Here is a 21846-nt window from a genome sequence, read left to right as displayed (position 1 = left end):
GTCATGATCCCGGTGCCCTGGAATGGAGTCCCGCATCAGCTTCCTTGCTCAGCAGGGATCCTGCTTCTCCCTCTGCCTGCAGCCCCTCCTGCTTGTACCCTTGCTCACTCTCTCACCCATGCTCTAACAAATAAATAAAAAATCTTAAAAAAAAATCAAGGTTTTATATCATGAAGTTATTATGTATAATTCTTTTTCTTAAAAGAATCTCCTGCTGACTCAACTTTTCCTGGAAACCTGGACCATTCCCACCATAAAGAGACAAGCCACATGGCTTACAACAGTACAACAATACCTCATCACCATCATCCAACCACTTCGGCCTCCCACTCCCATGGCGGGGGAATGGGCAACATGATGATGGTGAGTGCTACGGGAGAGGCTACCCTTTTACACCCACTTGAGTAATAGAAATAATCAAGTTTTAGGTCTGGCAGGTTATTATCTTTAAAGGTCAGTTTACCCAGGAGGAAAAGCGCAAAGACAAGACAAATGATTTGCCCAAGATCATGTGGCAGGTTAATTTCAGAGTCCCACCAGAATCATGATTTCTAGAACTCTTCTGTATTCTTTCCTTTCAGGATTGACCCTTTTCTGAATTAAGTTCTGGTATTCATGCTTTGTATAGAAAAGAGAAAAAGACAGTACACTTACCATGATAAGCACTGAGGAATGCATAGAATTGTTGAATCACTACATTGTGCACCTGAAACGTACATAACACTGTATGTTGACTATACTGGAATTAAAATTAAAAAGAGAGAGAGAAAAGGTTGGAGGGAAAGCAAGGGAGAGTACTTGTGGAGAGTGTGTATGGTAGTAATGAAGGAGAAAGTCTCCCACTTCAGTGAATGTCTCTTACTTAGAATCTTCAATCCTCTCTAATTGACTTGTTTTTGGTTTACCGGCAGCATATGACCTTCTACTTCGGCTTCAAGAATGTGGAGCTATTGTTTTCTGGTTTGGTCATCAATACAGCTGGAGGTGAGTAAGCCACCCTCATCAGGTGGTATTCAGAGGTGACACTCACATGAGAGACAGTGACAAAGAATCTGGAAACCCAGCACCTCTTCCTGCCATAAGTACTGAATGCTTATGGTTGTGATACATAATCATCTTCCTCTTAACTACCTAGAAGGTAAGGATACACAATGCTTACTTTGGTCCTATAGTAAACCTCCCTTGAATAATATGTGTATGTTATGGGGTGCCTGGGTGGCTCAGTTGGTTAAGCATCTGACCCTTGATCTCAGCTCAGGTCTTGATCTCAGGATCATGAGTTCAAGCCCTGCATTGCGCTCCATGCTGGGTGTGGAGCCTACTTAAAAAATAATAATAACTTGCGTGTGTTTCAGAGTTTCTGAAAAATAATTTAGAAACCAGATAGGAGTCTTTCGCAAATCCATTTCCTTTCATCCTTTTCCAGAGTGCTTCCTTATTTGATAAGTTATTGATCCTGGACATAAGGCTATAGTCAAGTTAAAATGATATAAGAAGCATTTTGTAAACAGACCACAAAATAACCCTAGGTGGAGAGCTAATCATCCAGTACAATCCTTCCATTTTACAGATAAATTAAGTCTCAAATACGGAAATGATTAGCCCTAAATCACACAGTGTGAGTGTGTCAGAGATTGGGCAGGGACCCAGACTTTCTAGACCTGCCTACTCCAGTGATCTGTCTAGCATATCAAACTGGTCTACATCATTCCTGAGTCTTCACATGGCTCATCTTAGTGTCAATCCTACTTTTGGGGTAACTAATACCCATTTTTGTATGTCTGTAATGTTGAGGGGGCATGCCTTAAATTCAAATTGCACAAGCTCAGTGGTCAGTTGGACTGCTTTAAGTATCAGGTATATCTTTGGAGCCACACAAATCAATTTGGGGAAAGAGGTAGCATTTAGTTCAGGTAGTGTGTTAAATCAGCAGTTTGAGTATATTCATATCATTAGCAACACTTCACAGTGTGAAAGACTACGTCTGTCTGGGTGGTGCAGTCGGTTAAGCGTCCAACTCTTGATTTTGGCTCAGGTCATGATCTCAGGGTCCTAGGACTGAGCGCTGCATTGGAGTCGGCTTAAGGATTCTCTCCTACCCCCTGGCTCTCGCTCTTTCTCTCTCTCAAATAAAAATACATAAATCTTTTTTTTTTTAAGATTTTATTTATTTGACAGGGAGAGCACAAGCAGAGGGAGAGAGAGGGAGAAGCAGGTTCCCTGCTGAGCAAGGAGCCTGATGTGGGACTCGATCCCAGGACCCTGGGATCATGACCTGGGCCGAAGGCAGCCGCTTAACCGACTGAGCCACCCAGGCGTCCTAAAAATACATAAATCTTAAAAAAAAAACACTGAAATGTCTTTTCAAGAAATAGCACTTTATTTTTTTTTAAGTTTTTATTTTAATTCTAGTTAGTTAACATAGTGTTGTGTTAGTTTCAGGTGTATTTAGTGATTTAACATACAGTGATTTAACAATTCCATACATTACCCTTTGCTTATCACAAGTGCCCTCCTTAATCCCCATCACCTATTTCACTCATCCCCCCCACTCCCCTCCCCTCTGGTAACCATCAGTGTGTTCTCTATAAGAGTGTTTCTTGATTTATCTCTCTAGTTTTTTCCCCTTTGCTCAAGGAAGTAGTCAACACTTTAAAATGTTGTTTTATGGGCACCTGGGTGGCTCAGTCATTAAGCGTCTGCCTTCGGCCCAGGGTATGATCCCAGGGTCCTGGGATCGAGCCCCACGTAGGACTCCCTGCTCAGCGAGGAGCCTGCTTCTCCCTCTCCCTCTGCCTGCCACTCCCCCTGCTGTGCTCTCTGTCAAATAAATAAAATCTTTAAAATATATATATATCTATCTATCACCACAGTCACAAAAAAATAAAAACAAACAAAAATGTTGTTTTATTCCCCTTTTGCATATTCTACATTGTGTCATAACAAGCTGATTTATGATACCAGGTAGCCAGGTGATTGTTGTTCAGATGATTTTTTGTGTCATAATCAGAAAATGAGTATGTTCTCCAGTGGAGACAATGGTTTTCACTAATTGAAAACCATCTTCACTCTTTTCCCTCTCTGTCTGTCTGTCTGCCTGTGCAAGTAGAGAGGTAGCAATATAATGTATTTGGAAATTGAGAGTAGCTCTCTTCTATGTTGTCTCTCTCGCTTGGACAGCACACCAGCTAGTGATTTTGCATGTGTGACTGTACCACCATCTTTTCCTTCCCTACTTAGAAATGGCTGGAGCTTTTGTGGCAGTGTTTTTACTAGCAATGTTCTATGAAGGACTCAAGATAGCCCGAGAAAGCCTGCTGCGCAAGTCACAAGTCAGCATCCGCTACAATTCCATGCCCGTCCCAGGACCAAATGGAACCATCCTCATGGAGACACACAAAACCGTTGGGTAAGAAGACTGAACAGATCTAGACAGAAGTTCTGGAGAGCTGGATGAGTTAAGCTGCAAAGCAGCTGTTTTATTAGCAACAGTCCTCTTCTTGAGTTCGTAGTGATTCTATATGACCTTGATGAAAACTGTCTCTGGAGGCTAAGGTTGTGAATCATGAGCAGGCCAAAGAAGGAATGATAGGAACACTTCTGAGCATGAACATTTGTTCTAAATTGTAAGTCTTGGTCACTGTAAGAAGGTAAGGAATCTATATTTTAAAAATATTTGCCCAAATTGAAAAAGGAAAAAAATGTTTGCCAAAATAATAATATGCAGATTAAAAGAAATTCAGGTCAGGTATAAAAGAATGACAGAATCCAATTGGTTCTTTCCTATAACAAATTGTATGCTCCCAGCTCTATTTTAATTTTGTTTTACAATATAAGATGTACGGATGTCTGTATTCTGTCAATGCAAGTATTTGGATGACTACTGGCTTTCCCACAGATGGGCAAATGCTTTTTGAGATTTTTGAGTTTTAATAGAAATGTAGGTCTTAAACTAAATTAGAGTTCAAGGAATCCTATAGATCAATATGCTACTTTCAAGTAACCACAATGTTATTTATTCCCATTGTAACTGATGAGCTTATTAAAGCCCAAACATGTTGTGACTTACCTAAGGTGATAGAACTAGTGAGCGACAGAGGGGCTAGCCAAGGCTCCTGACCCCTGGTTAAGTACTTTGTACTATACCACCCAACCGTCAATTCTATTTCCATTCTTTAGAATGTGAACGTTGCCAAGGTGGAAGGCCTGAACATGTTTAAATAAAGTAGGGGAGGGTTTAGGGCTTCCCTTTTATAGGAGCCAAGGTAGAGGTAAGTTAGGGGATTAGTCCTCCTTCCTCTCCTCTCCTCTCCTCTCCAAGAGGGTTCCTCCTGCTGACATAGAACTGTATCTGGCCAATGCTGATTATCCAGGCAGCCCTATCAAGTTGAATTTCCAGGGACCGTAAACAACATACATACACACAAGTAGCCATGAGTTGCCAGGATGGCTGTGAAGGAGTCCAGTTCAAGCTGAGTTCCCAAGCACAACTGCTCCCCCTTTATCCTGATCTGCAGAGCTGCCTGAACACTCCTAAGGGTCCCTGATGGTTGTGTCCCTGTTTACTCTCCAGGCAACAGATGCTGAGCTTTCCTCACCTCCTGCAGACAGTGCTGCATATCATCCAAGTGGTCATCAGCTACTTCCTCATGCTCATCTTCATGACCTACAACGGCTACCTCTGCATTGCAGTAGCCGCTGGGGCCGGCACTGGATATTTCCTCTTCAGCTGGAAGAAGGCAGTGGTCGTGGACATCACAGAGCATTGCCATTAACGTTAAACTCCCTGGTGCGGCCTTATCTATTGCAGTGGGAAGCAGTTCAAGACTTAAAGATGTGATTCCTACTCCAATCTTCCCTTCTTGCTCCTTATCTCCTTACACACACACCCCTGCTCAACAGAGGTTTAGCTCCTTATGTCCTTACACACTCTCTCTCTCTCTCTCTCTCTCTCTCTCTCTCTCTCTCTCCCTCCCCCCCCCCCCCCCAACACAGGTTTAGCCTACAGTCTCTGAGCTAAGTGAGAACCTCCCTGTTTGTTTCTAATGAGCTGAGATTCCCTCAGGGGATGTCCTCTCCTCCCCCATCATCCTAGATCCAAATTATATGTTCTTGTCCAAGTCAGGTCGCTTTCTGTTCAATGACTTGATCACTGCTTCCTTTTGTAGTCTTCTGTTTTTATTTGGTTAACAGACACTATGTGACTTTGGTGGGGTTTTTTTGGGCCGGTGATGGAGAGAGAGTCACTTCAGCTAGGATTGATGGCAGCTGAGGGAAATTCTTGCCCAACTAAACCCAGAACCCAAACCTAACATTGAAAAGTGAGCTGCAGTCTTTGGATGCGAGGAGTATGAGGTACATGGTGCCTTTCAGTGTGATGTGTGGTACCGAAACCGCGGTAGTTTGCAGAAAGGTGGTTTGAGACTAAATATGAGCCTGGAGCTTGCAGAAGTGTGTGTGCATTCTTGGGTGGCTGACTCATCAACTTGTGTTCCTACTTAACATTTTGATCAGAATGAACTTGTCAATCAAAAAAAGAAAAGATGACAATCAATTTGAGAAAAATAGAAATAGGTATTTTAAAATAAAACCATTGATACTTTACTTTCGGTACCTTGGATTGTCACAGCTGAATGAAGCAAAAGAGTGTAAATTGTTTTCTTTCGTTATTGTTTTCAGGTGTTGGCCTCTAAACCCGTTTTCAAACTTTAGCCTGCATCAGAATCACCTGGAGGGCTGGTTAAAACAAGTGTTAAAACTAGTGGTAAAACACTAGTTTCTGGGCCTCAACCCGGAGCCCCAAAATTGGCATTTCTAACAAGTTCCCAGGTGATGTCCCTGCTGATGGTCAGGGGACCATGCTTTGAGAATCTCTGCTTTAAACTAAGGAAGTGTCACCTGGTGGGGTGAGCTACCTGGTACTGGGCACAGGAATTTGAATTGGCAATTGGTAGGTGGTATGTCTAAGCTTAATTCGTGTACTAAATGCTGCTGGTCAATACTTAATCGTTCCACAAACATGTATTCAGCTCCAGCTGTGTGTACGTGTGCCCAAGGGCTGTAGCCAAAGTAACTTTCATCAGTATGTATGAAATCACCAGTCTTTATTTTTAAAGGTCTGTGGTTTCTTGGAAGTAGCTCCAAGATTAAGGAAGACCTTTGATCTGCAGTGTAAAACCAGCCAGTCATGGGTCAGGAGGGCAAAAGCCCAACCCTCGCTTCGGAGAGGTTTAGTGTATGGTCTGCTGATGACCAGATTTTCCTCAGCCCCCAGTATCCATGTCCACACCAAGCAGATCCTCGTTCTCTATGTGACTTCTTTGTTACTCTTGGGGATTTCGATAGATCACATGTGGCCAAAACCTCTTTTTCTCAGTGAAGAATCATATTGTATTTTTATTCTGTTCAGTTAGTTTACACTACAGTCTGGTCCTCAGTCCAGACTCCCTATGTGAAGTGACTCTTCCCGTGCTGGTCTGTTAAATCCTGCCCTCCGTGGTGCTAGACTCCAGTCGTGCCTCAGGGCACATGAGACAACACGCAACTATTCTGTTGGCTTCTGTTGTGGTTTTGAAGTTTGTACTTTCTCTATGGGTGCCAGTTAAATATTGGAGAGCAAGGAATGTGTACTTTCATGGCTTTAAACCAAGAGAAGGTTACGAGCTTACTGGATCGAGGGTAAAATCTGAGAACCAACATTTAGAGTTTTGTGCTTTTCTCTCATTCCAACCCCTTGCGGTACTGATATTTTGCATGAGCGGAGTGAATGACAGGTAGTGAGAGAGTCCAAAATGAAGGTGTAATAGCCAATTATTGTCTCAGTAGCCAAGGAATAATAAAACTGTGAGAAATAAAATAAGACTCCATGTAAAAGTGACCCTGGTGCTCTCTAGAAATCTTGGCCTGAGCTGCTATAAAATACCCTTTCAGAAACGGGACCTTATCAGTAAGGTAACAAAAATCAAGGCCAGTTAAGATAAAGTGCTGTGAATTTGAAACTCAATGGAGAAACATCAGTCTGGGATAGGTCTTCAGGTATTCAAGATAGAGTGTCCTGAAAAACCTGAATTCCAGCAATTCTTAGATTAGGTTGCCAAAGGAGGAAGCTAGTGAAGGAGAAAAAATTTAAAGCTTAAATTCCATCTTTGAGCTCTTAGATTGTGATAATGATCTGATTGACTTTCATTTCTGTATCCCTGTTGATTTGGAATTTAGTGCCTGACTTTTGTTCTTTTGGATCCAAATTTCTTTTCCTCCTTCCCTGTTCACATCTCTGAGAAGCCTGTATCCCCATTTCTTTGGCCCCTTATTCTGCTTTCCTTTCCCTTTCTTTCAGTCTTTAATCCCATGTATCCAGTTGATGAAATCTCCCTAGCCCTCCCGAGGCAGTGGAGATACCAACCAGAAGTTGTAAAGCTTAGTAGAGACCTGACGCACATTTTGAGGAGAAATTGCCCTATTGGAATTGCTAGAAGGGGTACCTACCTACTGGTACATCAGCAGTTACAGAATCTTAGGTGCTGTCTAAGGAGGAACTTGGAGGAACACTTAGCCCCTCATTGCCTACAAACGGGGAATGCTCTGTGTCCACCAGGGAATTAGAAATTAAGGTTTGTTCACTACTTCTATGGTAGGGCTGTCTGGAATTCTATTTCAGACTGTGAGGCTCTGGGCTTGGAATCTAGCCACAAGGGGTTTCTTATAAGGAGCTGGAAGGGGAGGGGGCAGGGGTTACACGTTCATGTCATTTCATTTTGATCCTGCTCTCTCCATATGTTTCTTTCAGAAGATACATCTAAAGATACAAAGTCTGCATTTGATATAATGCCTTAATCACTGAGTCTACAATTAATGTTGACCGTTTTAGATTGTAAGCTCCTGGAGAGCAGTATTGCTGTAGTAGGAATGTGTTAACAGTGTCATATGTAAAAGAACAAAATAAATATTTTGATTTTGTGATTCTATTGCATGTCTTTCTACCCAGAGTGATCATCAGGATAAGTGGTCTCTCCATTGGCCATTACCACAAGTTTTTAAGATGTCAGTCTTTTTAAGTGGCAAGATCCCTTTATAGTTTTCATCTCACTCTCCTGTCCACTTAAAATGACAAGCTTGGGACACCTGGGTGGCTCAGTCGGTTGAGCGTCCGACTTTTGGCTTCGGCTCAGGTCATGATCTCAGGGGTCAAGCCTGGTGTGGGGCTCCATGCTCAGCGGAAAATCTGCTTGAAGATTCTCTCTCCCTCTCCCTCTGCCCCTCCCCCTGCTCACCTTCTTTCTCTTTCAAATAAATCTTTAAAAAATATAAAAATAAAAATAGGGGCACCTGCGTGGCTCAGTCGTTAAGCGTCTGCCTTCGGCTCTGGTCATGATCCCAGGATCCTGGGATCGAGCCCCGCATTGGGCTCCCAACTCGGTGGGAAGCCTGCTTCTCCCTCTCCCACTCACCCTGCTTGTGTTCCCTCACTTGCTGTGTCTCTCTCTGTCAAATAAATATTTGAAAATAAAAATGACAAGCAGCAGCTTTCTGCCCACAGGTTCTGTCCCTGTGCTTCAATAAAACCACCTTTTTGCACATACATAAATATATATATATTATAGGGGGTGCCTGGGTGGCTCAGTGGTTAAGCGTCTGCCTTCAGCTCAGGTCATGGTCCCAGGGTCCTGGGATCGAGTCCTGCACTGGGCTCCCTGCTTGGTGGGAAGCCTGCTTCTCCCTCTCCCACTCCCCCTGCTTGTGTTCCCTCTCTCGCTGTCTCTCTCTCTCTCTCTCTGTCAAAATAAATAAATAAAATCTTTTTTATTTTTTTTAAAGATTTTATTTATTCATGAGAGACAGAGAGAGAGCGAGGTAGAGGGAGAAGCAGGCTCCCAAGGAGCAGGGAGCCCGATGCAGGACTCGATCCCAGGACCCTGGGATCATGACCTGAGCTGAAGGCAGACGCTTAACCATCTCAGCCACCCAGGCGCCCAAATAAAATCTTTTTAAAAAAAAAGACAAAATTTTAATTTTTTTCTCATTTATAAAAAAGGCAGTAACAGTACCATTTCAATTTAGGAGCAATATATATAAAGCACCTAGTACTTAATAGGCAACCAAACCATAGTAACTTTCTGATTATTTTTACTCCAGCTTTCAGGAAATTAAAGGTAAGCTCTTCTGGATGAGTTTAGTATCTCTTCACAAGCACTTGACCATATTCTAGAAATGAACCCTAGGACCTAAGGAATAAGAGAACCAATGCATGTAATTTCAGTTGTGTCTAAAAGGATTTACAGCTGCAATAGGCAATAAAGAAGCCATTATCTAATCTGGTGAATGTCTCATTCTTTATAGATAAAATAGCATAAGATAGATAAAATTTCATGAGAACTGAAACAGCATCCCGTCCCTCCACCCCTGAGAACCCCACTTTCTAGACCCAGCAGTGTGACTGGGAAAGCAGTGTAGCAATAAAGTTTAGAAACTTGGGTTCAGAGATCAGTATGCCTGGTTCAAATTGCAGCTCTACCCCTTAATTAGCTGAGCATTCGTTTCACCTTTTATAAAATTAGTATCTAGTACTCTCACTGGAGTTAAAAGATTGAGATAAGCAGAAAGCACTCGGTGTAGTGCCTCTGAGTGTTGGCTAATCAGGAGGGAAGCAGAAATTCAGGAGGCACAATGTTTTCATGCTTCTGTGCCTATTTGTGCTGGGAAGCCAGTGACAGAGCTTAGGCAGAGACTTGTTTCTCCCGTTTTTTGCCCTTCCATATTGGCCTTTGTAAGCTTCAAGGTGATGTAACTCAGTTTTCCCATCTAGAGCCTGACTTGCTGTGTCTTTAAGACCATTAAAATAACAGAATTGAAGGACCTAGATCAAACGAAGAATAAAGGTTTTCTAAGAATGGTTGGAGGAAGAAGAGAAACTATATCCTCCTTTCCCTGCCTCTGCCACATTCTTTTTATTTTTTTAAAAGATTTTATTCATCTTCGAGAGAGTGAAGAGAGAGCACACGAGCAGGGAGAGGGGCAGAGGGAGGAGAAGAAGACTCCCCAGGACCCCGAGATCAGGACCTGAGCCAAAGTCAGACACTTAACCAACTGAGCCATCCAGGCGCCCTTCCTCCACATTCTTAATACCCAGCCTTAAGCTACCCCTAGAAAAACTGGGCAAAATCTTGCTAAGGGGTCTCTTCAGAACTGATGACTCCAGAGGTTCCTTCTACCACAGTTTGCAGTTCCCTGTAGTTGAACTAAATGGTAAAAACAACAGGACATGATTTTTTTAAACTTTATTTTTTTAGTAATCTCTACACCCAAAGTGGGCCTCAAACTCATGACCCCGAGATCACAAGTCACATGCTCCTCCAACTGAGCCAGCCAGGCGCCAACATGATTCTCAATCACCCTCTTGATTGGCTCTTAGTGGGAAAAATTCTTAGGCAAGTTGGAAAAGGAAGGAAAACTGGAATGATGGTAATTCTGTTAGGAGCATTCCTATCACTGTGTTTCCCTCCACTGTTCCCCTCCCCAAATTACACTCAGACTAGCTACAAAGCCATTCTGTAAACAGATTCTGGAAACTCAACAGCATGACCACCTTTACACAAAATCACTAGAATCTAATCTCCACAAGGGCAGGGATCTTTGATTTTGTTCACTGATGTTACTAAGTGCCTAGAACAGTATCTGGCACATAACAGGCACTCAATAAAATACTTGCTGAATAGATGAGTTGAAAGAAAGTAACAGGGATCAACTGAAGTGTTGTGTGCTTCAAGTCTCTCAATAAAGGTGGGAGGAATGATGTTACCTCTTGTAGCAATTACCTTTTAAAGCCTGGGGGGTTAACAGTGCTATGATTATGCTTCATTAAAGGTGTTGCACACTTTTCCAAAAATATATTTATTTTTAAAAACAAAAATCAGACAAGTTTTATAGAGTCAAATTTTCCAGAGACAAACTAGAGTTTAGATTTCCACTTAGAGCAAAAGTTAAGCATCAGTAATCTCATGCAGAAGTGTTTCTCTGCAGGAGGTAAAACATTCTGCTTGACTGCAAGCACTCAATTCTCTAAATCTTGTTTGTACTTCTGCCAGCATTTTACTCCATTCCAGGGCTCTGGCATGCCAGATAATCTGCCTCTAAAATTCGAAACTTCCAAATTGAGATGAACGATTATTGGGCTTGGGTTGGGGTTTATAACCAATTCGATCATTAATCATTTGTTCCCGGCTCTTGGGGTCACTGCTGAGCCCAATGGCACCTTCTCCGTCACTGATTCCTACGACGTCCACTTCTTCCTTTTGTTTCTTACGGGTCTGGAAGTATAAAAGTCTTAGGATTAAGACAATGTTCTTTCCATTAGCAAACATTTATTTGGCACCTGCCATGCACCAGGCATAGGGTGAAGGCTAGGGTTAGGGCCTACAGAACGATAAGCTGAAATCCTAGGTTTAAATGGATAGTAAGGGTACAAGCGGGGATACAGGGACATAGCGAGAAAAGATAGAACCCCTACCCTCCAGGATGTCACAGTCTAACAAGGAAATAGGTCAAGAGACAATGACAACATAGGGTGATCACAGCTCTGACAGGAAAGTCCACACGGCTAGAGAGACATGAAGAGGTAAGGAGTTGGGTGTGCTGTGGCAGAGCTTCAGAGCAGGAAGCTGCAATTAGAAAGATAAGTAATATATGAGAAGGGCGCCAGGGTGGCTCAGTGGGTTAAGTGAGTTCCTTCGGCTCAGGTCACAATCCTGGAGTCCCGCATCGGGCTCCCTGCTCAGCAGGGAGTCGGCTTCGCCCTCTGACCCTCCCCCCTCTCATGTGCTCTCTCTCTCTCTCTCATTCTCTCTCTCTCTCAAATAAATAAATAAAATCTTTAAATATATATATATATACACGAGAAGATGGATGTTAGCTGAAACTACCGTGGTCATCATTTCACAATATATGTAAATTACACCATCATGCTCTATGCCTTAAACTTACACAGTGGTATATGTCAGTTATTTCTCAATAAAAAAGATAGAAAAAAAAGATAAATAAGTTGGCAGACAAGGGAAAGAGAAGGGCGTTTCTTTTATTTAAGATTTTAAGTAATCTCTACACCCAACATGGGGCTCAACCCACAACCCCAAGATCAAGAGTCCCATGCTCTACCGACTGCACCAGCCAGGCACCCAGAAAACGGTGTTTCAGTAAATGTATTATTCAAGAGAATAGATGGAAAAATTAAGGGACTGATAAAGCAGTAACCACCAGAAATTAACAACTTCACTGACACCATGAAATTAAATGTAACACAGGAATATAAGGTTTGGTGCTATCTTATCAAAAGACCTGAATTTTGAGGTTTCGTTTTGTTTTCAGGTAAAAGGTTTGGCTCTTGGGGCACCTGGGTAGCTCAGTCAGTTGGGCATCCACCTCTTGATTTCAGCTCAGGTCATGATCTCAGGGTTGTGAGATCCGGCCCTGCATGGGGCTCCGTGCTCAGCACAGAGTCTGCTTGAGATTCTTTCCCCCTCCTTCTGCTCCCCGCCCTGCTCGCACACTCTCTCAAATAAATAAATTAATTAAATCTTAAAAAAAAAAAGTTTGGCTCTTAAGTCACAAGTGACCGCACAATTCACCAAGTCAGTATCTCAGTTTGATCATTTTGATTTAAGAATTTATTTTTAAGTAATCTCTACACCCAACGTGGGGCTTGAACTCACAACCTCAAGATCAAGAGTTGCACAATCCACCAACTGAGCCAGCCAGGCACCCCTCAGTTTGATATTTTCGAAAAGAGAGATTAACACTTATCCCATAACTACTACTACCTGACCAAAAGATATTAGATAATAATATTCTCTGAGACAGTGAACAAATGTTTTATCTAGCGTTCCTTGGAAGAACTACTCTAACCACTGGAATCGCCACCATTCTTCACCACTTACTAATGAACTCAGCATTAAATGCCAACATCACAGTACCATACTAAATCAAATAAGGTATTACTTTATGTGTGTGTATGTGTGCATAAAATGACCTTTCTGAGTTACTCTCTAGTCTACACTACCAATAAGTAACATTACAAATAGCTCAGTGAAAACAGGTTTAGAGGCAAAGGATACTATCATTTTATAAGCCATGAGAAACTGAGAATGTCCAAATGGTATGGAATCATTTAAAAGGCTTCCCACCATGAACAACTACTGAATGTTTCAGAATCCAGAGTCATCAAAATATAGTTAAACTCGTTTCAGTATCAAATGAAATACCAGTTTCTACTGGTTTCATTTTATTTTAGTTTAGGGCAAATCTATCCCTCCCTAAGCTGCTCTAAAACAGGTCAAACCCATTGGATAATTGCCTTTTGCAGAAACACTAACTCAATAGTGAGCTGATTCTGCAGAATCAAAGTTCAGTATGCCAACATTTTATGAGACTCATTACAGCTAAATTTTAAATCATACTGAAAGGACTTTTCTGTGGAAGGCAACCAAGTGTGCAGAGGCACCAAGATCAAAGTTAAAGATAACTTGACAGTGGAAGATAAAGTAAAGATAAAGATAAATGAGCAAGGACTAGGCCACAAAGAACCTTGTATGCCATCCTAAGGAATCTAGACTTTATTCTCAGAGCCATTGAAGAATTTAAGTCTTATTAATGGACATCATTTAATACTGTGGGATAAGCTACACTTAAAAATACATATTGATGGGGTGCCTGAGTAGCTCAGTTAAGCATCTGCTTTTCGCTCAGGTCATGATCTCACAGTCCTGGGATCGAGCCCCACGTTGGGCTCCACACTCAGCAGGGAGTCTGATTCTCCTTCCTCTCCCTCTGCTCCAATCCCCACTTGTGCTCCCTCTGTCTCACTCTCAAATAAATAAATAAATAATCTTTTAAAAAAGTACATATTGAGCTCCCACCATGATGCAGGGATGAGCTCCTTCCCAAATGCTGGGAGCTCACCAGTGGAGAAGACAAACATGATATCTACAATCAAGGTTCCTAATGTAAATGCTACAATAAACAAATCATTGTAAATTATAATAAATGCTATAAAATAAAAGGATAAAGTGCTCTGGGGCACCTGGCTAGCTTAGCTGGTAGAGCATGTGATTCTTGAGCTTGGGATTGTGAGTTCAAGACCCACGGTGGGCATAGATTATTACTTAAAAAAAAATAAAATAAAGTGCTTTGAACCAACCAAGAGAGACGATGGACTCTGAGAAACAAACTGAGGGTTCTAGAGGGGAGAGGGTGGGGGGATGGGTTAGCCTGGTGATGGGTATTAAAGAGGGCATGTTCTGCGTGGAGCGCTGGGTGTTATACGCAAACAATGAATCATGGAACACTACATCCAAAACTAATGATGTAATGTATGGCGCGATTAACCTAACAATTAAAAAATAAAAAAAATAAATGAAGTGCTTTGAGAGACCCTAAGGAGGGACAGCATGGATGGGAATGACACCCCTAACTTGAATAGGGTCAGAAGCAGCCTCTCAGACTAAAGAAGCAACATTTCAACAGACATGAAGACAGAGGAAGAGGAAAATAACATGTACAAAGGCCATACACGATAAACAGCTTGCCGTGTTCAAGGAAATGAAAGAAAGCCAATGTGCCTGGGGTACAGAAGCCAGGGCAAAGAATGGCAGGAGCTGAAACCTGAGGAGCCAGAACATACAAAATTTGGAGGCCATGGTAAGAAACTGAGATTTTATTCTAAGTGCAAGAAACCATTGAGTTCCAGGGGAATGACATGATCTGAAAATTTTTAAAGATCATTCTAGAAACCTGACATAGAATAGATTAACGAGATAAAAATGGAAGTAGGAAGACCACTGAGGACACAACTGAGATTGTAGAGAGAGGGGTGATGGTCACTTGGACTAAGGTAGTAACCATGGAGATGCACGGGGTGAATCCAAAGGGTAAGGAAAAGGGAGAACTCAAGAGTGACTCCTAGGTTTCTGGCTCAAGCAGCTGCAGAGATACTGACATAGGGAACACCTGAAACTGGCTTGAGGAAGAAATCAAGAGGTCTTTTGTTTAACATGTTAAGTGCAGGAACAGTGACTCCCACGGCTCTCAGGTCCAAATCCCTGAACCTCTAAATGTTGCCTTATATGGAAAAGGGTTTTGCAGATGTGATAAGGATCTTGAGATGGAGACACTATCCTGGATTACATGGGCGGTCCCTAAAATGCCATCCCATGGTATCCTTGTAAGAGAAGGCAAAGGGAGATTTCACAACACAACAGGAGAAAGCAATGTGATCACGGATGCAGAGATTGGAGCGATGTGGCCACAAATCAAGGAATGCCAGTGGTCACCAGAAGCTGAAAGAGTCAAGGAACAGATTCTCCTCTACAGCCTCTGGAGGGACCGTGGTCCTGCTGACACCTTGATTTGGGACCAGTGATACTGATTTCAGATTTCTGGCCTACAGAATGGTAAAGGAATACATTTCTGTTTTTTTAAACCACCAAGTTTGTGGTAATTTGTTATGGCAAGCCACAGGAAACTGACACATTAAGTTTGAGATGCCTTCCAGCATCCAAATAGAGGTTTCAAATAAGCTGTTGGTAAGAGTCTGGAGTTCAAAAGTTAAAGTTATTGTTTTAAATATCCCTAAGGATTCGAAAGTTGTACTCTTACCTCCAAGTCCTTTCGAATGCTCTCAAACTCCTCAATGTCATCAAGCTTCAGCTCCAGGCGGGTTGGTTTTCGCCGCAGCATACTGAGATCAACACTGAGGGCCAGACCCAATGAACTATCAGCTGTTAGAAATAGCAGAGGAGGAAAAACTGGAGGGGATGAATCTCAGCTACAAATACAAGATCAATTTGTCAGCATGCATGTTAAAGGAATGGTGATACAAAAGACTCATTTGGGTTCACACATAGACTTCTAAGTCATCAGATGTATGATTATTACATGATGAAGATCCGTAACTCTGGAATTCCAAAAAAAAAAAAAAGTCTTCAAGAAAAAAAAGAGCAAGCTGCCTAAAAAAGAGGATAGATACTAAGCAACAATCACTTTAATCTTATACTGAAGTCACATTCAAAGAAATACTCTAGCACAGAGAATAAAGTTAAAATAACATATCTTAATTCAGTATAATTACTGGGAGAGTACATAAGCCATTAAATTTGATCAACTCTGCATAAGAACTGTGACAATTTGTTATCACTCCTGAATACTAAAATCAGCTTACTAAATCTCATGAAAACTCCGTATAACTCACCAACTCACAGGGTTATCCTCAGGGTCTAAACAGGTCCTAAATGGATAGGTCATTCATTCATTAAACAAACACTTCTTATGCTCCCTCTCCAGAGTTAAAAGGCATAGTCACAGCCTGTGGGGAAAACAAACACATAAACAAAAAATTGCAACATATTCTAATAAGGACTCTGATGGAGGACAATGCAATGGCATCACACAGGCACCCAATCCAGTCTGGGTGGAGTGTGGCGTAAACAGGGACATGGAAGGCTTTCTGGAGGAAATGTCTTAGCTGACTTGTGAAGGGCAGACAGAGAAAGGGGAGTAAGGTAGAGAGAACAAGAACACAAAGAGGCTCAAAAGACCAATCCTGAGGCTGAAAGCCCAAGCTAATGCTTACGCTAACAAAAAACAATTTTTTTTAAAGACAATGAAACTCCCTGAGTCAGTTTAATACCTGTTAATGGCATCATCTTTATATTCTCCATAGCATCCAGCAGAGTGTATCTATAATAACCACTCAGTACATGTGTTGTTGAATAAACTGAGAAACCCAAATAAAGTTAAATGAACTTTTCTTGAGCACTGTCCTACACTTTTCCATTCCCATTCTTCACATTTTTATTTGAACACAAAAACCCTGTGATGCTGGCAAAATTACCTCTATTTTATAAATGAAGTTGAAACGCTTCAGTTTGGTTAATAAATGTCAGCCTCCTATAAAACTTATACATAGGTCACATGGTGAAGATTAAATAAGAATGATGTAAATGAAAGCTCCTTTAAAGTATGTACAGCTATAGGGGTGTCAGGTTGGCTCAGTCAGTAGTGCATCAGACTCTTGATCTCAGTGTCATGAGTTCAAGCCCCATATTGGGTGTGGAGGCTACTTTAAAAAAAAAGGGGGACGCCTGGATGGCTCAGTTGGTTCGGTGCCTGCCTTTGGCTCAGGTCATGATCCCAGAGTCCTGAGATGGAGTCCTGGGATCCAGTCCCACGTGGGGCTCCCTGCTCAGCGGGGAGTCTGCTTCTCTGCCCCTACCCTGGCCCATGCGCACATGCACGAGCCCACTCTCTCTCTTTTAAATAAATAAATAAAATCTTTAACAAAAAAAAGTACATACAGGTATAAATTATTATTACATCTATTTAGGATGTAGCTAGAGACTGTTAAGTATACAAAAGAAGAAACATATCCTTCTGTGAAGCTTGGAACAGAACAGGTGATATTCTCAACACAAACAGTGGCACATTACATTTCATATTGTTTTATATTGTTTCAGATATTATCTTGGGGTGCCTGGCTGGCTCAGCCGGTGGAGCATGGGACTCTTTATTTCCCGGTTGTGAGTTCCAGCCCAACGTTGGTTGTAGACGTAAAAATAAAATCTTAAAAAAAACCTAAAATAAATCAATCAATCAGATACTATCTTAAAGCCATGTAAACAAATGGTAGAGGAAGCCAAAGTTCCAAGGGAGAGTAGGGAGGAAAGAATATTTAAAAGAAAAAATCTCTGCTGTACATTTTCTTGTATTTTCTTTAGTTTTCTGCAAACTGTGTAAAGCTCGCCACTAGGAGGTAGTACAGAGTAAAGGGCAAAAGTTCTCGCTCAAGAAAAAGGGCAGAGGACAGAGATTCTAATCCCACACGCCACTGATCTTGGACAATTAGCTTCATCTTTCACTAGACTTTAGTTTCCTCGTGTTCTGTACTCTGTTGCATAGATTGAACGAGGTAAGGCAGTGTAAGCTTCTGGAACATAATTTGGCATTTGGTAAACGCCCAATAAATAATAGTTATTATTCCTGTAATTGTCCTTGGTGAGGTTAGGGGCGGCTCTGTCCAGCTCGAGGAACACCAGTATTTTAAGCATCTCCACCCCCGACACGGGGACAAAGTCCTCGTCTGTTCATCTCCGCTGCCCCAGCCCCCAGCGGAACACAGGGCCACGCAGAGTTGCCAGCGTGCACTTTACCTGACGCCTTCACAGGCATCTTCTCACTCTGAATCAGATACAAAGACCCTGCTGAACACAAACAACAAAACAAGGCCACGGCTCCTCCTTCGGGTCTTTATTTTACTTTGGCGCTAGAGGGCTCTTCGAGCTTAATCTGTCGCCAATGCCCAAATCCCCAAAAATTCACCCAGCTCAGAAGGCCCTTGGGAAAACTTCCCGACAGCAGAGGAGAACAGCACTCCCTCCGCTGCTCCAGAGTGGCACTCCCGGGTCCAGAGCGAGGGTTTCCATGGCAACATGGCCCTCCGCTCCAGCACGACTGAAGCCTCTCGGAGGGCCAGGAGCGACGTCAGGCCTCGGAAGCCCTCCATTTGCTCCGGAGTTCAGCCCCAGGCCGCGCGACTCGACGAACCTACCTCTTTTGAAGCCTGCTCAGCGTTTTGCCGGAACCCCGGCGCCCACCGCGAATCTTCTGCTAAGCGAACTGGACTACACTTCCCAGACTGCTCTGAGATTCTCTCCTGCAGAACCTCGTCTTCCGCGTGCTTTTCTCAGAGGCTCCACTGTTCACGCTACTCTTCGCGCCACGACTCTTCCGTACTACAACTCCCATCATGCTCCACGCCACCCAGGACGCGGCATCGGCCCTCGGCCCACTTCCGGTCAGTGACGTAGTTCCGCTTTGCGGGGCGCGCGGTGGACCGTCTGAAACGTAGAGCTCGGCTTTCGCTGGGGCTTCGCGGCTCGGAGCTCAGCATGGCTACCTCACGAGGCCCCTCCACGGTACGGATCTCAGCTCACTCTGGCGAGGAACGCGGAAGGGGTTGGGGAAGTGGTTACTGCGAGATGGGGCCGCTCGGGAACGGGCTAAGGTGGTGGAGGACTGAGGTGAAAGGCTGCGAGACTCGGTCCTGTCTTAGAGGAGCAGCGTTTTCCTGATTCGTACGTGCGTTCCTGTGTTTTAGTTCATTTGCACCTCTCACTACAGCCCCAAACTGTAAATACCTCTTCCAACTGGTCCAAAAACGGAGCTCTGGAAGGGAGTAGTATCTTGGCTCAGATACATGTCTACGTCAGATTTCTTAATTTTGTAGTAAGGCCTCCTAACTTCATATGTATTGCCTTACGTCTGAATACGTTTATGAAACGTGTAGACCAATAACGAACTAGTTCCCCTCAATATTGAGTTGGTTATTTGTGATCCTTGATGTTTCCCCTGTGATGAGCAGTAGCCTTGGAAGTTTCATAAGACCCAAGAAGAGATTGCAACGGAACGATGTAAGTATGTTCCAAAGCAAATCTTTGATAAAAAAAAATTACCAAGAGTAATTAACTAGTTTTATTAGCTTTTTCCTATCTGCAAAACCTAAGTAATTGAGAGACACACACACCCCCGCCCCCAATCAGTGGAGATATCTTAACTGGTGGCCAACTTGTCCTTTCCTTTGGGGAAGAAGTAGGATTGAAGCTCAGGATGAGCTCCATCCTTTGGGGAAGCCTAATAAATGAGATTAAGCCTCAGGTTAATCCATGTCTTCGATTTATCAGGCAGCCAAAACTAAGGCACCTGATGACTTAGTTGCTCCTGTTGTGAAGAAACCACACATCTATTACGGAAGTTTGGAAGAGAAGGAGAGGGAGCGTCTGGCCAAAGGAGAGTCTGGGATTTTGGGAAAAGAAGGACTTAAAGCTGGAATTGAAGCAGGAAATATTAACATAACCTCTGGTAAGATGCAAATAGTGAGTCTCTCTTTGTCTTTGTATTATAGTCAAAAATTTCAATTAAACTTGGATTTAGGTAAAGCCATCCTTTGCCTACCCTGGTTAGCATCATCCAAAGAGCCTTTCTCTTAAAACCTTTTATACAATTTTTCTTCTGTTGAATTGTTAGTGATCTTACGAGCAATTTATTCAGTGTGTATTTGGATTCAAGTTGATGCCATTTGTCTTCCAGAGATCTAGTATAGTTGTGGCATTGGTTTGAAGCTACTATGGTTTGTAACATTCTCTCCTTTTTAGTTTTCCAGTTTTTCACACTAAATGAAATACCTGTTTTAAATCATAAAAGTAATATTTTTATTTTGAAAGAAAGCGTTAGGGCACTTGGGTGGCTCAGTCGGTTAAGTGTCTGCCTTCGTCTCAGGTCATGATCTCGGGGTCCTGGGATCAAGCCCACATTGGGCTCTCCATTCATCAGGGAGTCTGCTTCTCCCTCTCACTCTCCCTCTGTGCACGTGCATGCGTGCACGCTCTCTCTCTCTCTCTCTCAGATAAATAAATAAAATCTTAAAAAAAAATCAAAGTGTAGAAATGTGTAAAGTAGAAAATCCTGTAATCCTTAATTGGCTCTACATCTTTCCAATTTAATAAAGCTGTAAAAATTTGTTATTTTTTTCACAAATGAAATGTATACAAATTGTTTTATAACTTGCATTTTTCACTGATATACTGTTGAGGATAGCTTTCCACGTCAATAACTAATGGTCCTCTATATCTTTATTTATTTAGAGAGAGAGAGCACGCAGCCGCACGTGTGCATGTGGCGGGGAGGGGGAAACAGAGAGAGAGGGGGAGAGAAAACCCCAAGCAAGCTCCACGCTCAGCATGGAGCCCAGTGTGAGTCTTGATCTTGTAACCTGAGATCATCTCTAAAGTTGTACATGTTTGTCATAAGAAATTCAAACAGTACAGAGGCTATAAAATAAATAGACTTCTCTACAGAAAGGACTTAAGTTTCTCATTGATCCTCCCCCACATTTTCTTTTCTATATACATGCACTTTAATGACTTTTTTAACTGTTTAGACTATTTTAGGTTGCATCACCACTGTAATTCTCACTTTTTCATCAAAATCCTGTATTCAGGGGTGCTTGGGTGGCTCAGTCAATTAAGCATCTGACCCTTGATTTCAGCTCAGGTCTTGATGTCAGGGGTGTGAGTTCAAGCCCCACATTGGGCTCCACGCTGGGTGTGGAGCCTGCTTTAAAAAAAAAAAAATCCGGGGTGTCTGGGTGGCTCAGTCATTAAGCATCCGCCTTCGGCTCAGGTCATGATCCCAGGATCCTGGGATCGAGCCTGCAGGGCTCTTTGCACAGCAGGAAGCCTAATTCTCCCTTTCCCACTCCCCCTGTTTGTGTTCCCTCTCTCGCTGTCTTCTCTCTCTCAGTCAAATAAATAAATAAAATCTTAAAAATAAATAAAATAGGGGCGCCTGGGTGGCTCAGTCGTTAAGCGTCTGTCTGCCTTCGGCTCAGGTCATGATCCCAGGGTCCTGGGATCAAGCCCCGCATCGGGCTCCCTGCTCTGCAGGAAGCCTGCTTCTCCCTCTCCCACTCCCCCTGCTTGTGTTTCCTCTCCCTGTGTCTCTCTCAGTCAAATAAATAAAATCTTTAAACAATAAAAAAATAAAAAGTAAATAAAAATAAAATCCTTGTATTCGGTGTGGGTTTTAAAACTAACTGCTAGAGGGGCGCCTGGGTGGCTCAGTCGTTAAGCGTCTGCCTTCGGCTCAGGTCATGATCCCAGGGTCCTGGGATCGAGCCCCGCATCGGGCTCCCTGCTCCGCGGGAAGCCTGCTTCTCCCTCTCCCACTCCCCCTGCTTGTGTTCCCTCTCTCGCTGTGTCTCTCTCTGTCAAATAAATAAATAAAATCTTAAAAAAAAAAAAAAGTTTT

The 21846-nt window shown here is 42.7% G+C and overlaps 3 protein-coding genes across 11 annotated transcripts in view; 2 read left to right on the top strand and 1 right to left on the bottom strand.

Moving 5' to 3' along the window:
• SLC31A1 (solute carrier family 31 member 1) overlaps positions 1 to 7959 on the top strand; it is a 36448-nt gene extending 28489 nt beyond the window's left edge. For all 3 annotated transcript variants that reach the window (XM_025888462.2, XM_073876522.1, XM_073876523.1), the window contains 4 exons: positions 206 to 363; positions 912 to 984; positions 3241 to 3409; positions 4574 to 7959. In XM_025888462.2, coding sequence (XP_025744247.1) covers positions 271 to 363; positions 912 to 984; positions 3241 to 3409; positions 4574 to 4775 — 537 coding nt within the window. In that variant the 5' untranslated portion in view covers positions 206 to 270 and the 3' untranslated portion in view covers positions 4776 to 7959. The remainder of the gene's footprint in view (positions 1 to 205; positions 364 to 911; positions 985 to 3240; positions 3410 to 4573) is intronic.
• Positions 7960 to 10871: 2912 nt separating this feature from the next.
• CDC26 (cell division cycle 26) lies at positions 10872 to 18778 on the bottom strand. 5 transcript variants are annotated; one of them, XM_025888588.2, is made up of 4 exons: positions 18590 to 18778; positions 16235 to 16348; positions 15643 to 15764; positions 10872 to 11303 (listed from the first exon to the last, which is right to left on the bottom strand). In XM_025888588.2, the coding sequence occupies exons 3-4, from the start codon at positions 15721 to 15723 to the stop codon at positions 11127 to 11129; spliced, it is 258 nt and encodes an 85-aa protein (XP_025744373.1). In that variant the 5' UTR covers positions 15724 to 15764; positions 16235 to 16348; positions 18590 to 18778; the 3' UTR covers positions 10872 to 11126. The 5 variants fall into 5 exon arrangements, with proteins under 5 accessions (XP_025744373.1, XP_025744372.1, XP_025744376.1 ...); XM_025888587.2 differs by having other exon boundaries at positions 15643 to 15736; XM_025888591.2 differs by lacking the exon at positions 18590 to 18778 and having other exon boundaries at positions 15643 to 15736; positions 16243 to 16350.
• A 51-nt stretch (positions 18779 to 18829) lies between these two features.
• The window catches only part of PRPF4 (pre-mRNA splicing tri-snRNP complex factor PRPF4), a 23184-nt gene continuing 20167 nt past the window's right edge, over positions 18830 to 21846 (top strand). For all 3 annotated transcript variants that reach the window (XR_003211467.2, XR_012373511.1, XM_025887985.2), the window contains exons 1-2: positions 18830 to 18956; positions 19722 to 19899. Coding sequence is in view for 1 of the 3 variants with exons in the window: in XM_025887985.2 (XP_025743770.1) it covers positions 18930 to 18956; positions 19722 to 19899 (205 nt within the window). In the remaining 2 variants the exon portion in view is untranslated. The remainder of the gene's footprint in view (positions 18957 to 19721; positions 19900 to 21846) is intronic.

The sequence above is a fragment of the Callorhinus ursinus genome, unplaced genomic scaffold (genome assembly GCF_003265705.2).
Source record: "Callorhinus ursinus isolate GAN/ISIS: 27379988/994484 unplaced genomic scaffold, GSC_fseal_2.0 scaffold24, whole genome shotgun sequence".
In the NCBI taxonomy this organism is placed as follows: domain Eukaryota; kingdom Metazoa; phylum Chordata; class Mammalia; order Carnivora; family Otariidae; genus Callorhinus; species Callorhinus ursinus.
This window is presented reverse-complemented; position numbering and strand designations above follow the sequence as displayed.